Source organism: Argiope bruennichi, chromosome 10 (genome assembly GCF_947563725.1).
Source record: "Argiope bruennichi chromosome 10, qqArgBrue1.1, whole genome shotgun sequence".
NCBI lineage: Eukaryota > Metazoa > Arthropoda > Arachnida > Araneae > Araneidae > Argiope > Argiope bruennichi.
Window position 1 is genome coordinate 44,809,364 of NC_079160.1, and position 17,781 is coordinate 44,827,144.

The following is a 17,781-nucleotide window of genomic DNA, read 5'->3' on the forward strand; positions in this document are numbered from 1 at the left end:
GAATATCAAATAACTGCAACTGTAGGGTTTTTATTATTTTTCTGCAATGAAATTAATTTTATAGAACAATTCTACTATTTTGGATTCTTTTACTTTCTTGTATACCTAGTATAGATAAAGTAAGTAATCGTCAAAAAATGTGAACAGATTCTGACGAATCTCCACATTTTAGAACACCCTGAATTCGAAAAACAAATGGAAAATGTCCATCTGTCTGTCTGTGACAAAGATAACTCAAAAACGATTTGAGTTAGACTTCTGAAATTATGTATACGATTTTTAGAACAAACTTTCAGATTTCTATAAAATTTTGAGTAAAATCTGTCCAGAAGTCTGTTTGCCCGGATGTTCGATTGGTTTGGTGTGGTTTGGTTATATTAACGTCCCGTTTGAAGCAACACTAGGGCTATTGTGGGACGGACCTCGTCATTTTGAACCGCGGTTAGATGACGGGGACGACACCTGAGCTGGCACCCCCCCCCACTCCACACCACACCACACCAGCGGGATGACGTTTGGTCATGACGGATTTAACGTGCAACAGACCCCTCCCCCCTTACACAACGGTTCTTCGCTGGAATCGGGTCACGAACGTGAAACCCTCCGATTCCGAAGCCGAGACCTTACCACCAGGCCACCGCGGCCCCAAAATCTGTCCAGAAGAAGTCCGTTTGTCCGGCTGTTCGAATATAAGTTAACATGATAATTACAAAATGAATAGAGCTAGATAGATAAGATTCGGTATACAGATTTACCATCAATAGTGTAGATACCTAACAAATTTTGAGCCAAATTTAATTACATCATCTGCCATCGTCTGTCGGTCTTTACTTTCAAAAATAAGTAAACGCGATTATTCAAAAAGCAGTGACTTAAATGTATCAAATTTGTATGTGATTACTAGTGCAGTTTTGTGCCAAATTTTTGTTTCAATCGGTTGAGAAAAATATGTCTAAAACGAAAATTCCATTTTTGGATACTATTAACCATAGGCCAGAGATTACTCGCCAAATAACCCACCAAGGATCAAACGACAGATTCAGTAAAAATGCTAAATTCATGCCAAAAGTTAATATTTCGTAACTATTGTACGCCAATGCCATGTAAATCGTTCTCTGGCATGACAAATTTATTGTAGAGTATTCGAGAATATTTTAAGGAGACCACCCCCACTGGTTTATTGTAGAGAGTATTTTTAATTTCAATTTGTGAACTATAATTCTAAAAATATATATAATTTGAGGTTTCGCACTTTTATTAAATATATTTACTATTGAACTATTTCAGATTTCTAAGAGTTGGATTTTGTAAATGATTTTTTTAATTAACTTCTTGATATTATTTTATATTTCGGATTTTTTAGAACAATATGCTATTTAAATATTCCTAAAAATTAATTATCGGCTAATTTAATTCAGTTTTTATTCATACTAGAGGCGACACCTGGTATTGAGTTTCAGAAACATTTAAAGTCAAGAATTCATAATATTTAAATATTGAATTATAAATTTAAAATAAGAAAGTTATAAAGTTAAGAAATTATCTTTTATACATTAATATAAATGAATCTTTATAAATCATTTAAAGTTGTAGCAGTTGCATTACTCTATTTTCTCTTTTGGATAATAGATGGCGGTGCCTGATTGGGTATGTATCCCATAAGGCATTGCGATTGTAAATAATGAGATGTGATGCTGTTCTGTTAAGCTGCGCGCGTTAATTAATGTATTGTCTTCTTGTTTTGTGAGAAATGTGATCATTAAAGAAATGTTCCCAAAAAAATACGTCCTCTTGCTTCCACTCCACAGATCATAAAAATTTTCATTCCACCACAAAGTTTAATTTTCTTTTCGCTATGCTTGCGAATGTGGAATATAATGAGCGATTTTTAACTTACCTAATGTTGTGTTAATATTTGAAATTATGTATAATTGTGAAATCTTGATATATTTTAAAACATTTAGCATTTATTATTTAATTAACTGATTGACTTCAATTAAAGTACAGCTGTAAATGCGGACGCGTAATATGGTATAGGATAAGAAAAAAAACAGAGAATAAAATGATAAAAACTCTTCATAAAAGCAAATATCTTCATGTTCCACAAAAGTATTCTTAAATTAAGATTTTAAAAAATTCTTGGAAAATTAACAATTATACTTCAGTTTTTAAAAAATATATTTTGACTATTTTAAAATTATTACCGAATATATCACTTAATATACCGAATATATGCATCACTTAATACGAAGGTATCTATAAACTAAGTTCCATTTTCAATTTCCGCTACGGAAAAGCTGCGATTGTAATTTCACGCATGCGCGTCCATTTTGCCAACTCATTAAAAAACAATAAGAGTTATTTTTAGATCGCTCGGCTGCACGTTAAACGTTTAAGATATTTTTTAAACAGTTGAATATCTCGTCACATATGAGTTACGTTATGTCATCGGGTTTTTTTTTTTGAAGTTAGGAACACAAAACCAATTGGAAATATTTGACAAATTCGATACTCTGTCACGTAAGATATAGGGATCGGTCCTAGCGAGTCGTGTTGTAAGATGCAGTAGGTAATTCAACGAAATCTCTTTTTGGAGTGTTAATTGCCTTCCATGTTCTCTCTGAGCGCTTTGTACTCTTATGGTTCTTTATTATCGATTGGTAGCTTGTGTGCTGCTGTTTACTGTAAGATATATTTTATGTACGCTTCGTCTGTGTTTTCTTACCTGTCTATTGTATTTGTGTGTGAAATAAAGCTTCGTTATCTTTTACTGGACCTGTCAATTTTTTTCGCCGCACAATTTACTTATTTTTTCGTAAGGAGAAGGGGAAGTTTCATAAGGAGTAGCCTAAATTATAGGCTATTAAAAGTTTTAATTTGTAAGAAATTGACAACTGCAGATAAGCGGATTTTATAATTAAAAAGTGATCTTTCTTCCTGCTCGATGCAATACAGCTATTTTCGATCGAAAATTTTGTAAATCGTACAACATTTTATGCAAAAAATATAAATTACAAAATTATAAGTACTAAAAAGTGCCCCAAAATTAATTAGAAACCATTCGTGCAGTAAAGTGTCGCCACCCTTATTAAAAAAGCATTTGACAGCTAAAAGTTTAGGGCTAGGAAAAATGAAACGTTATACGTTAACGTTAGATAGAATAATGTTTTTTCATTGGCTAACAATATTTCAAAAATAATGGAAGTCTGACGGCCACAGTTCGAAAATTTCAGAATTGGCTCCTTAGATCGTGTGATTTAACACCTTTGGATTTCGTTTTATGGGTTTATTTGAAGTCAAAGTTCTATGCCAACAAGCCCACAAGCACGCGGACATTGAAGGAGGAAATTCAACTCTGTATCAACGAAATTCACCTACATTTATGCAAATTGGTCGTATAAAATTTCGCCAAAAGAATACGTATGTGCCAGTTCATCCGCGGAGACCATTTGCCCTATGTGTTATCCCATATATAACTCTATCCTGTGTATTTTACGATTCAATAAAAATATAGCAATTTAAAGAAAAAAATTGCGCTTTTAATTTAATTCAAATCTTTTGTTTACACGTTGTCCTATCGTGTAATGTTCCATTTTTACCCTAAACTATCAGCTGTCAAATGGTCCTTTAATAGGATTGCCAATACATTACTGCACGAATGGTGAAAAATTCAAATCTTGCGTAATTTTGGGAAGCACTTTATTTAATTAAAATTAATCATTTGAAAATTTGTTATTTAACCTATCATTCTGTGCCCTATATGTTATAACAAATTTTTTATTAGCAGATAATTATCAATATTTTCTAAATAAATTCATTAAAATAAGAATATAGATGATACAAATATGCCATTAAGTGCAGAGCACGTTACAAAAAAAAAGACAGTGTATAAAACAAGTGAATTAATGGATAAAAGAAGAGAATTCTTGTCCATATAACGAGAAATGTTCAATAAACAAAATTGAATGCTGTATATGAAATTATGTTTTATAATAGAAATGTAATAATTGCTAATGTATATACAATGTTAAAAACACAAATAACATTTTTGAAATCACATTAATAGCATGAAACAGAAATTCAAGGCCATGAACTTATTTTTTTTTCTTTAAATCAAAAATTCGTTAAATTGAGTGTTTTTTTTTTAAGTCTGCATTCAAAGTAGTTGCAAATTAAAGCATTTTATAACTGCTAGTAATTTGAGAGATTTTCCTTCAGCATAACAAAAAAAGATCACACATAAAAAGAAAGAAGAAAAAAGTGGATTTTCCATCTTTCAAATGGAAATAAAAATTTTATTTCTGGATGAAATAAATGATGAATTGCATGTTTTCCTTGTATTTTTATATTTGAACTGAAAGGAGAAACACCTTTTTATGTTAGAAAAACAGACCCTGTTCCGAAGAAGCAAATATCTATAGATATATTCTTGACAAAAAAAGAGGGGGGGGTGACACGGGCAAAGTTCTTCGAGGAAAGATACACGCCATAGTAACGTACAAAACCATGTTTCTCTTTCATACAAAGGAGAAAAATAGTGATAAGATACAGGAAAAAAGGGACAAAGATCGTTAGCCTCAGGTTCCTCCTCCTGATAAAATGCGTGATAGTTTTGTGAAATCATTTCTTATTTTACTATCTTTCTGGAGATCGAACACATGATGGAATATTTGCTTTAGGAAATATTTTAAAATATTAACTTTATGGATTGTAACAAAATAAATTTGTTAGAACTTACTTAAATAGTTGAATGCTATTCTTCAGTGACTTCCTTTTATTATTAGATAGCGATACTTTGAAATTACATCTATAGGAAATTTATGATACTATTTTTTTATTATTCTTAAAATATAAATATAATTTTTATTTCAAATACTTAAGGTTTTAAATATATTAAATAGTTTCAAATAAGTTAAAAATTATTAATAATTAACATTAGCAACTCTTATTTGTTGTGATATGACCTGCATTCAATAGATTTTTTTAAAACCAATATGAGTTATTATTGATTTAAGGCATCATGAATTTTTGCTGTACAATAAGTATTTAAAAAATTTATTAAGAAAAAATGCATAAATAAATTTAAAACATTCATAATATAACATATTTTTAATTTAACAGTTAGAACCATAAGATGGATTTTGTCCTCTGGAAAAAGAAAACTTACTTTAAATATCAAAATCTATTCTTTTCATTTGTTCTAAGCGCTCTTTTTTTTATTTTGATTGTTCGAAATTTCTGCTTCCATGAAAATTAATTTATACTTTCTGATTGTACAGCTTTGAGCGCTTAGAACAAATGAAATGAAATTTCACTACAAAAATAAAGAATGATTGAAAAAAGTAACGAAGGACAATAAAAATAAATAAAGAATGACAATATAAATAAAAAAAGAATAATAAGAAATAAATAAATGTAAATAAAGAATGACAATATAAGTAAAAACAATAATAATAATAAATAAATATAAATGAAAAATGATAATATAAAAAAAATATATAAATAAAAAATGAAGAAAAAAAAAGAATGACAAAAAATAAAGAATGACAAAAATAAAGAATATAATTCCGAGATTGCCGAAAACAAATTCTGCTGTTTGGGGCTCCATTTATTTACTATTTGAATCATAATGATTAACAATTTCTACATCAGAACTTTGATTATTATCAGTTTCCGAATTCTTAGCGCCAGTTTAATAATATGAATCTGAATGAGATTGAAATTTTTATTATTATAAAGACAAAATATGGTACTTACCTTACATGAGTGGTTTCAGCCGTTTGTTTGGCCAGTCTCTTCGTCACCAAAATACGTATTATATCGACAAGAAAAACGCTGTTAACCTGTAAGAAAAATCCACATTTAATTTCATTTTCTCTAAGAACATATAATTATTTTGTTATGTAATACTATAAGGAGTTACAGGGCATTGCAAACACTGGAGGATATATTTCGAATAATATCAAGATATCGAATGATATACCGAAACATCGAATGACATAAATCGAAAGATATATCGAAAAATCTAATTATATAAATCGAAAATCGAATGATATATCGAAACATTAAATTATATAAAACGAAAATCGAATGATATATCGAAACATTAAATTATATAAATCGAAAAGCGAATGATATATTGAAACATCGAATGATATATCAAAATATCGAATGACATAAATTGAAAATCGTATGATATATTGAAACATCGAGCTGTGACTTTATGAAACTAGATTGATATTGGGTTCTGCCATATGTTATCCAGATGTTGTTGTTTTTCTTCATATTCATTTTATTTTCTACATATTCTAAAGTGCATTTAAACACATTAAAATTATTTTTTACAAATGGGGATAATTTATACTGTATACAAGCATCAAATTGTAGCTGTTATAAATAATTTTGTCTATCAATAAAAAGTTACAAAATTAAAATGCCATGCGATACTTCACTTTTTATATTATATTTTTAGTAATTTAGTTTTTGAAACATGTATGCATTAAAAAGAGACAGATTAAATTATATGTGAAGGTAGAATCTTTTATACCATGTATCTGTTTCAAACTTGGTGGTTTGCTTACTTAACCTTTTATATTAAAATATGTAAAAAACGGTAGTTCAGTTCTCAAACAACTTAATAAAGAAAAATATTTTAGGCATCAAATGGTGGTTTAAAAACTGAACTAGCAACCAGAACTGTTTCAAAGAGTTATTGAAATTATACCTACAATGTTGAAAACAACAACAACAACAAAAGAAAATTAAAAATCTCATCTAAAATATCTTTTACCTATCAGAAAAAGAAAAGTTTTGTCTTTAAAATGAAACAGTTAAAAAAAAGTGAATAATAGTATAACATTTCAAGAATAAAATAAAATACAGGAATCAGTCATCAATTTCTAAAAAAGACTTACAAAGTTAAAGTTTAGTTAATTATAAAATAATTAAGCTCTCTAAAGCGAAAGAGAAAGGTTAATTGCAGAAAGAATAAATATCCGGTATAGCTTATGAAGAATAAGAAATATAGTAATCGTATTTATTTTGCGTTCATTAGGGAAGATTGAAAAATTCCGCTTATCAAAATTAAAATGGAAAAAAATAATCATAAACTAATTTAGAGTAATTTTTATATCGTTTACTAATTTACACAAATTGCATAGTTAAAAAAACAATTTATACTATTCTAAAAATTATACATAATAAGCAATGATTGAAGATATTCGAATTTTACATTATTTTGTCGGTAGAATACATTTGGAGAGAAAGTGATTAGCTCTATATTTACTAAATATTATACATTATTTAAAAATAATCTAAAAATAAAATATTTTGTTTGTTTTCTTACTTTTATTTCGGTTAAACTTCTAAATTAAAACAAAATAAATGCTTAAATATAAAAGGGTAAATTAACCATTTAATATCTAATTTTAAATTAACTATTTAAATATCAACAGCTATAAAAATTCTAATTTTTGTCAATAAATTAGATAAAATAAAGAAGACATAAAAACAAATGTATTAGTAAGTAAAGTAAGTAAAATATGTAAGTAAAAAATTAAAAGAATAATTTTATGCAACCGAAAAATTTAAGTTAATTTTTATAAAGGAATAAAAAATTAATTATTATTTGAAAAGAAATTTTTTGCAGGGTTTATGTACAGTATGAAATTAAAATCTTCTGATATTTAGAAAAAATTTTTTAATCTTAATAAAATAATTCAATATATGAATTTAGTTACTCCTGAAATTCATGAAATAATGTGAAGATTAAATTGCAAAAATGTTCCAATTTTATTATAGCTTATTTATTAAACGTAACAGCGGAAAAGTATGAATTAAATGACGAAGCAGACCATATATTAAGGAGGTTTAATTTAAGTAGATTTTTAATCTAAATTACTTCTAAAAATAAAAAAGTCTATTCATCTACACTTTTAAAACAAACTTTTATATGAATTCTATGCTATTTATTACTGCCTTCATTTATTAACAATGTTAGAAGACAGTAATTAAAAAATGCATTTCCAAGCCTTTTAGATTAAAGTTATGAATATTAATGCCCAGTGTATCCAAACATCTTTATTAAAGATAATCTTTTTTAAAAATTTTGTTTTCACAAAAAATGCTTTCTTTGAAACATATTTCATCGAAATTTTTAAAGCAAATTGAGCAATAAATGGACCTAAAGAATGCTGAGATTTCAAAACTTTTACTCTAAAAAAATTGTCTAAAGTATTCAAAACTTTCGCAATTAATAAACTGCTGGGTTTTCAATGTCTTACTGTATTCTCTTTTGTGCGTAAATTCACATTTGCTGGTTATTCCAAAAGTAAACTTATTTCTAAATTCCTAAAAGTTTTATATTATTTTTTAGGTTTAGAAAGATATTTCAGTAAATTTTTCTCCTAACTAAACAGACAATTATATAAAAATAAAGAAAAATTCTGAATTAATTTATCTTTATAGTACACAAAACTATATTCTTTTATCTTATTCTATTGCACATTTAAGCATCTGTTTCTATTAATTATAAAGATGTATTTAGATTTTAAGTTTTATTTAAGATAGTAATTATTTAAAAATTAAATGCTATTTACGTACTTTTCTGTAATAACTTCGAAAATATTGCAGCCACCCCCCACCTCTAAAAAAAAAAAAAAATTATTATTGCTATAAATTACCAAGCCGAAATCTTAGCAATAAAAATGGCCGTTGATTATTAGGGCTGGAGAATTGGTATCGAAACTCTATATTCTTAGAACCTATGTCACCCCTTCAGAAAATGCAATCCACAAATACCAAAAATAAAGAAATCTGAAAAATTAAAGAAAACTTGAGAAAAGATAAAGATAGCAAACGGATTAGATTAAATTGTTTTAGGCTGACATCGGAATATGCTGAAACGAGATGTATATGAATATGAAAAAAAAAGCTACTCAGAAGGACCAAATAGATAGTGTAGTCACAAAATCATTACAAATGTCAAAGAAGGAAATTAGAATAGAAATGACTACGCAGTGGATGGATAGATGGATCATGTCGAGCAAAGGACGCATAACATATTGTTACGAAATTTCAGGGGTTCGTTTGGATAGTGGAAGTTATATGGTGTGAAGAACGCTCAATCACCAGGCGGCAGTAGAAAATAAAACAACGACGTTTATTTACACGAAGACACACAGGACAGCACAAAGACGACAACTATATACAGCACAAAGACGACAACTATATACAGCACAGAAGACGATTATCTTCAGCCAAGACGTGCAGCATACAACAGCATACAAAACAGCATAAAAAGCAGCATACAACAGACTCTACTGCAGACAGTAGTACACAGCTTAGTTCAGCACTAGCTTCACTCCGTCGCTGCTCCGCTTATCTCCGGAAGGCCAGTTCTTTACCGTCGGTTCCGACTACGACGACTCCACTGGTCCACAACCACTCTTTCTGGAAGACTCGTTCTTCCCCGTCGATCCCGACGACTCTCGACTACTACTCAATTCACGTCTGGTTCACAACAACTCGGCAGCGGCAGGACTGCTCCCTTTTATAGGCATCAGGAGGCGGCGCTAGAAGCCTCTCAACCAATCAGGAAAGTTCGAGGCGTAACTCCGTTCCTACTGGACGGATCGGGAAAATTCTCGATGTTTCGGGTATAATCTATTTTGGTGCCAAAGTCGCCAAATTCGTCGCCAACTCGCCAAATGGTCGCCAAGCTCTGGGACCTCCCATGGAACCAACTCTGCTGGAAAACCGCATCACAGATTCGTAACAATAGGAATGGAAAAGCAGCCGTCTATTACTCAGTTGTTATATTTTTATAGGTTTTTTTTTCTCTAATTTATGTGACGATCATGTTATATGTATTGTCAAAAATATTTAGAAATGCTTTATAACCTAGACTTTCGGAACTACAGCTACTAAACTCGATACGCCACTACTTTGATAGTTACCCCCCCCCCAAGAAAGTTATTTTACCTTCTCATATACATAGTATGGAGAAAGTATCGTAATTGCCAAAACATTCGAACTTGAGATTCTGAAAAATCTCCATGTTTTAGATCTCCATGAGTTCGCAAAACACGTTTTTGCAAAATGTCCGTCTATCTGTTTGTGACAGAGACTACTCAAAAACGCTTTGAGCAAGATGGTAAAAATTTAGTATACGGTCTTTACATGAAATTTGCAAATTGTTATCATATTTTGAATAAAATCTGTTCACAGGAAGTCATCCGTCCGGTTGTTCGAATTATAAGTTAACATGATAGCTACAAAACGAAGAGAGCTAGATGGATATGATTCGGTACACAGATTTAACATCTATAATATAGACACTTCTCAAATTTTGACCCAAATCGAACGAAGGTTTGATTGTTTGTCAGTCTGTACTATCAGAAGCATATAAACATAATCCTTCAAAAACGCAATAAATGAAATGTATCAAAATTTGGTATGGGATTTTAGCAGTACAAGTACAGTTTTGTGTCATATCTTTGTTTTATTCAGTTGATAAAAACTTGTTTCAAATACAAATTCAATTTTCGGATACTTGAAAGGGCATTAATCGCCAAAAACTTGCCAAGTTTAGTTTAGTTTAGTTATATTAACGTTCCATTTGAAGCAACACTAGGGCTATTTTGGAACGGACCTGTCCGTAATTTTGAACCACGGTCAGATGACGAGAACGACACCTGAGCTGGCACCTCCCTCTCCACACCAGCGGGAGGACGTTTGGTCAGGACGGATTTAACGTGCAAAAGACCCACTTACACGACGGTTCTTCGGTGGAATCGGGTCTCGAACCTGAAATCCTCCGGTTCCGAAGCCGAGACCTTACCACCAGGCCACCAAAAACTCGCCACGGATCACAAGATAGACTCAATGAAAAAGCTAATTTATGATCTCATTTAAACTTATGTTTAAATCACTCATCTGAAAATTACATTTTGTTTCACTAAACTGAATCTATTAAATATCAATAAATTTTCGCTAAATACTTTCCATATACACATTTCACTTTGCCAATTTAAACTTGATGTGACTTAAATGTTTAAAAAGATTTTAAAAATTTACTTTCATAGAATGGAAAAAATTATGAAAAGTTGTGAGTATTTTGATCCTTTTTGAATGCTACATTTATCTTGGATATTTTAGTATTATACGCTTGGCGGAAACGATTTTTTTTTTAAAATTTCAATATAAATTCAGACTTTCTTTTAGAAAAAAAATTTCAATTTTCTTATAGATTTTCTGGCGAAAGAATATCCTATGAATGCTGACAGAGATGAATCATTTGACGTCAAATAGAACTTCTATATCTCATCAAAAAAAATTCTGATTGAAAGTGCGAAGAACTGGATTTCCGCATAAAAGGTATTTCACAAGTAATCTTAAAAAGATTCAATCATTCCCAAAAAGAGTTGAGAAATTTCCAGTCAATAAAAAAAAATCTATTTTTATGAAAATATCGGGTATTTAAATGCCTTCTTTTAGAGATTTAAATTGAAAAATTTTTTTGTTGAATGATGATTATGATTCAAACTCTTATTTTTGCTATGAATTAGGTTGAAAACTTCTTATGAATCTTCTATGTATTATTTCAATAAAAATGCTCCAATAAAAATTGTATTCATTTCCGTCATTCACGGATTACTGACACAAAAGGAAATTTATTTGCTTTTTATCTTTTATTGGAAAGATGCTATTGTTTTTACTTTAATTGTTCCTTATTTTTCATGGAAAAATATTAGGCGTTAAATTACAGTTTAATTTATTATCATTAAATTACAGTTTAATTAATGAAAGTTAATTTATTAATTATTGTTAGGCCCTTTATTAACTTAATGAAAGTTTATTTATTAATTATTAATTATTGGTAGGTCCTTTATTAATTAGGATAATTATTAATAGGGAAACTATAAATTAATGCAGTTTCTCTATTAACTATTAACAAGTCAATTATAAATTAAAGAAAGTTTATTTATTAATTATTAAATATTTATTAATTATTTATCAATGTCATTTATTAATTAATGAAAGTTTATTAATTATTAATAAATCAATTATGAATTAATGAAAACTTCATTTGCTTCATTAATGCGAGAACATTTTAACCAAATAAAATTAAAAAAATGTTGACTGTACAGAGCTCTTATATATATCAATGTTAAAGTTCATCTAAGAACTTTAAATTCAATACGGCGTCTCGTCCATACATACAAGTACCATGTAACTATAAGAATGTGATTATGTTAAACTTAATCACACATGTTACAGCATCTTCTGGTATTGTTTTCTTCGGATCTGCCCCCCCCCGAGTGCATCTTTCAGATTTTTAAACATTATTATTTTTGTTCACATTCTTCGTTTGCTTAAATTTCACTTAGCCATTGCTGAACTCAGAAAAATTGTATGATAACACCGGAGAATACTTTTATCAATTTTAGGATGAACCCTTTTTTTACATCACGGAAAGTTCATCATTTTAAAAGCAAATATTTCCGCCAATTTATAGATAACGATGAAATATTTGCCTGCGTTTTTATTATATTATAACGTATATTTTTCTAACTGGTCTTCTTGTCCACTCCCCCTTTTTTTTGTAACTTCCTTATTTTGCTGATAGAAGCACTGTAATCTTACTGAATAAATTCAGCATAGTCACTGTCCTATAAGTTCACGTTACTTCCCTGTCTATATGAGATGCCATTTTGAATTTAACTTTATTATTATTATTGATCATTTATTCTATATTTTTTATTTTTTTAACCTAGCAATATTTAAAAGTTGCATCCGTAAATTGTATCAGATATGCGTACATTATTATTAAATTTTTTACAGGTATTAAAATATTTGCTTAGTAATTCCTGGAGAACATTAATACAAAAAAAAAACATTCTCAAAAGAATTATAAAATTAAAAAATAAACTGTTTATTGGTAAAATTCTTATTTCCAAATAGTTTTCTTTCTAATTTTAATAATATTAATAATTTTTCCCCTCATTTTTAAGGTTTAACAAGCAACAACAAAAACAAAATACTGAAAACATAAAATTAAAAAAAAGATTGTGTGCGTACACATTATCATTGCTATAATTGAGAGTAAAATTTAATATGTGCAGTGAGAAGACATTAAACCTAAAATATTACCTTTATGTTATTTTTCCAACTGTTTTAAATTTATGGCAGGCCATTTAAATTTAGATGCGAAATATATTTATTACAAAAATTAATTATATTGATATACACACAAAAGTATTAATAATAAATCCGTTTAAACTGGGAAGTTGAAAAGTTTAACATGGAATAGCTCAGCCCAAATAATTAATTACTTCCTATTATAAAGTTAAATAAATTATTCTGCAATTCATTTCATGAAATATCTTATAAAATGTTTAAACATCGTGATTAAAGAAAACCACGTTTTGAATTTAGTAAGCAAATACAGCGTAGTTGGGAATTCTGAATTTTTCATCTATTTTACATGTAGTTTTATTTATAAGATTGTAATTAAAAATTATATTAAAAAGTTAATAAATAATATAAAATAGAAATTAACTTTCAAAAATTTAAAAAAATTATTATTTAAACTTAATTTTGACATATTTTTTTTATATTTGTATAACAGACACACCTCACAAATGATGGCTAAATTTTACGAATTCGATGTCGGAGAATCTTGAATGGTGAATTTTCTATATTGATTGAAAATCTTAAGATCAAACAATTAATTATTTTCAATTAAATTGTTCCAAAATTAAAAATTTTTACAGTGTGCAAACATTTCAGCGAACATAATAACTAAAATTTAATGTCTAAATATTTTTTTTTACTTATTCTTACATCTAGTATAAAAAGTATAATAATCGTCAAAAAAATTCGAGATTCTGATGAATCTTCAAGTTTTAGACCTTCCTGAGCTTGAAAAACACAATTTATGAAACTATTTGTCTGTCTGTCTAGTGATTGTGACAAAGATAACTTAAAAACGCCTTCAGTTAGATGGTTGATATTAGAATACAGTCTTTACATCAAATTTGCCGATTTCTATCAAATTTTGAGTCAAATCTTTTCAGAAAATGTCCGTCTGTCCAACTGTTCGAATATAAGCCGAATAAGTTCGAATATAGAAAACGAAGAGAGCTAGATGGATAAGATTTGATACACAGATTCAACATCTAATATGGTGTAGACATCTGATAAATTTTGAACCAAATGCGATTAAGGTTTGACTATTGGTTTGTACTTTCAGAAACATGTAAATGCGATAATTTCAAAAATGCAAGAACTTAAATATATTCAATTTCGCTTTGAATTTGACTTTGTGACTGAGATGAAGTTTTGTGTCAAATTTTTTTTCATCTGTTAAGGTGTATGTACACACTTGAAACTTCGAAAATCGTTCAAAATATCGAATATTTTTTTAATTGCTTAATAAAGTTCTCTGATCCCTTAGCTTTCAAACGATACCAAGATGTTGTCAATATTCGAAATATATCTCAAGTTATAATTATTTTTCTTAAAGTGCTTTCATTAAAAACTCTAGTTACGGTGTTTTTAAAACTCATTTTATGAAGAATGCTATTTTTCCACTATGTTACTTCATTCAAACAATCATAACTCAACAAGAAATGAACCAAATACTATTATTTATATATCAAAATTATCTGTATGAAATAGCGGATGTTTTGTGCCTCAATCAAAGTTATATTTTTAGAAATAAACTTTTAATAGCTGTTTAAAAGGTAAAATGACAGAAAAAATCTCGCTTTTTCTATTCATCGTTGATGAAAAAATTGTTTAAAAAAACTATACATTTTTATAACTTGTTTGAGGCAGACAACATGAAGACTAATATTAGGCATCATTTACAACTAGAATTGTGTGTCTGTACAAATTAGAATTTAAGATATCATGTTTCAAAAAATAGGCTAATTTGCTCATTAAATATTATTTAATTAATTAATAATGAGTGTAATATGGTTTTTTCTCACTGAAATGAGTTTAAACATATATTAATAACCTTCTGTGAAAAAACTGGATTTTTAAAGTTAAAATTTAAAAAAATATCTTCAAGTGTGTACGTACACCTTAAGAAAAACATGTCTAAAGCACAAATTCTATTTTCGGATACTTTTAACCGCATGCTAGGCTTTAATCACTAATAGACTCAGTAAAGATGTTAAATTCACGTCAGAAATTAGTATTTCGTAACTACTGTACACAAATGCCATATAAACCGTACTTTGGAATGTCAAGTTTATTACAGAGTAAGCGAAAAAGATTTGGGGATATTACTCCGATTGCTTTTAGAACCAGTTGGACATATAAATTCTAACTGATCCAATTATTTCAGACTTCTTGAAAGAAAACTTTTGTGATAGTTAAACAATTATTTCAAAAAAGGAAAAAGGATACATTTATTCTTATCGATAAATCGCAGATCGGCAAATCAGATACAACTTCATCAAACTCAAACTATTAAATGCTAACTTGTTTTCCACAGATATACATATTTCACATTTTGACATTTTCCGCCAATCAGTCAAAGCGTTTGATTAATCGAAGCAGTGTCATATCTGATTTAGGAAGGTCCGAATAATCGAATCAATTCGATTGAAAACGGGGAAATGCAAACACGGGTCCATGTTAAGTCATAGCGTTTAGGACCCGCATACCCGGATCTACAATCGGAACCCGGTAATCTCTGATTTTAACAATGCTGTAATTTAAACTCGACCGTTGTTGGAGATTTGGAAATTATTCGAATGTAAATTGAGTTAACGCGAGGCAGAATTAAGCCAGAAATAATGATTTGATGTAAAAAAAAAAATTCTCAACAATGTCTAAAACAACAACAATCAAGTTCTCTCTTGCTCCTTCCTTGAAATATGGCATATTAAGAAGTTGTTTAGAAATATTTAATAGTTCAGAGAATACTATGGTCACATGAGCTCTAGACGTGAAGCTGCGGGGTGGTATTAGAATGTTAAATTCAGAGAATTCAAAGGATATCTTGTACGTCAGAACAGTACATTCATAACTGGACAGACGTACAAACTGACTACTAGACTAACTAACTGTCCATACAGTACCTACATAATTGGAGCTCCATAATTATATACAACTAAACTGGATGCTGACATAATCTTCAACTGATTTGTCTGACCAAAATAGTACAAAGACAAAGGAAGTGTCCTTTAATCTTTCTCGCATATCCTTTTATAAAGGTCTTATATCCTTTCCCCAAAATAAAACTGTGAAAACTTTGATTGAATGCCTTGCATGGCACTGTCGGAAAATAATTATGAAACATAGATCTTTGTCGTGATTCTAGCATTTTTGCTAAACCTATCGTGGGAATATAGATTTTGGGCGCCTTTTTTATGAATGATTGATACTAAATTTTGACATGAACTACAGTTGTAGTCTTAAGATCATAGACCGAAATTCATTGATGTAATTCAATGCGTTTATAAATTATTATATTTACCTGTACACGGAAGTACAGACCGACATATAGTCAACTTGCATTTTAGATGATAAAAATGCACACGAAATTATAATTATTTAACTTCTTACATTTTTTAAGAATTGAGTTCTTTTGTATTCGAGTAGCAAGACAGACAGATTTCTTCAGAATTAATTATACTGTTACGAATCTGTGATGCGGCTTCCCAGTATAGTTGGTTCCATAGGAGGTCCCAGAGCTTGGCGACCATTTGGCGACGAATTTAGCGCCAAAATAGATTATACCCGAAACATCGAGAATTTTCCCGAACCGTCCAGTAGGAACCGAGTTACGCCTCGAACGTTCCTGATTGGTTGAGAAGCTTCTAGCCCCGCCTCCTGAGACCTATAAAAGGAAGCAGCCGCAGCTGCCGGGCAGTCGTGGACCAGTGGAGTCGAAGAGTCGTCCGAAGCAACGTTAAAGAACTGGCCTTCCAGAGCGACGGAGTGAAGCTAGTGCTGAACTAAGCTGTGTGCTACTGCCTGCAGTAGTGTCTGTTGTATGCTGCACATCTCGGCTGAAGATAATCGTCTTCTGTGCTGTTTATAGTTGTCGTCTTTGTGCTGTCCTGTGTTTCTTCGTCTAAATAAACGTCGTTGTTTTATTTTCTACTGCCGCCGGCTGATTGAGTGTTCTCCACACTATATAACTCCCACTTTCCAAACGAACCCCTGAAATTTCGTAACAATTTCAAAATTGGACAGAAATTTACTTATTTGGTATTAAGAAAAAAACACCAAATGTCATTCGTCTAGATCAAAGTGGGCCTCAGTTACCTGTTCACGTACAGACAGATGCTCGGATGGATGAATAGACATAGAGAGAGCGAGAGACAATACCAAAATGTATTTACCAAAAGTAGAGATTAGTAAACACATCGAGTACAAATTTTTTGACAGTTGCAACACTTTCTCTATATTTTATTTAGAATAAAGTAAAAATTCCCCAAATTAAAATAAATTTTTTCCAAATATATTCTGTTTATTTTTTTTTAAGCAAATTTAAAACTCTTTCTGGCACTATTATAATGGCAATAAGTATTTCAAAGAGGAATTGAAATTTGAGCTGCTAATAAATTCCAAATGGATTTTTGATACATCTTAGTCTAATTAATAATAGTTTTATCTAAATGATACATTGTAAAAGAATTAAAAAAAATTTATTGAAACTTTCTGCCAAATCAAATCATAAGAAATTTTACCGCTTGTAAATTGAAATGATAAGAGTTTGAATAAAAAGCAGCACACAGTAAAAATATTTCTTTTAAA

General features: G+C 29.5%; 1 protein-coding gene across 1 annotated transcript in view; it reads right to left on the reverse strand.

The window, feature by feature from the left end:
- The window catches only part of LOC129988712 (corticotropin-releasing factor receptor 1-like), a 334,441-nt gene that overhangs the window by 86,104 nt on the left and 230,556 nt on the right, over positions 1-17,781 (reverse strand). Inside the window, exon 8 of the mRNA XM_056096980.1 lies at positions 5,758-5,843. Within this exon, the coding sequence (XP_055952955.1) occupies positions 5,758-5,843 (86 nt within the window). The remainder of the gene's footprint in view (positions 1-5,757; positions 5,844-17,781) is intronic.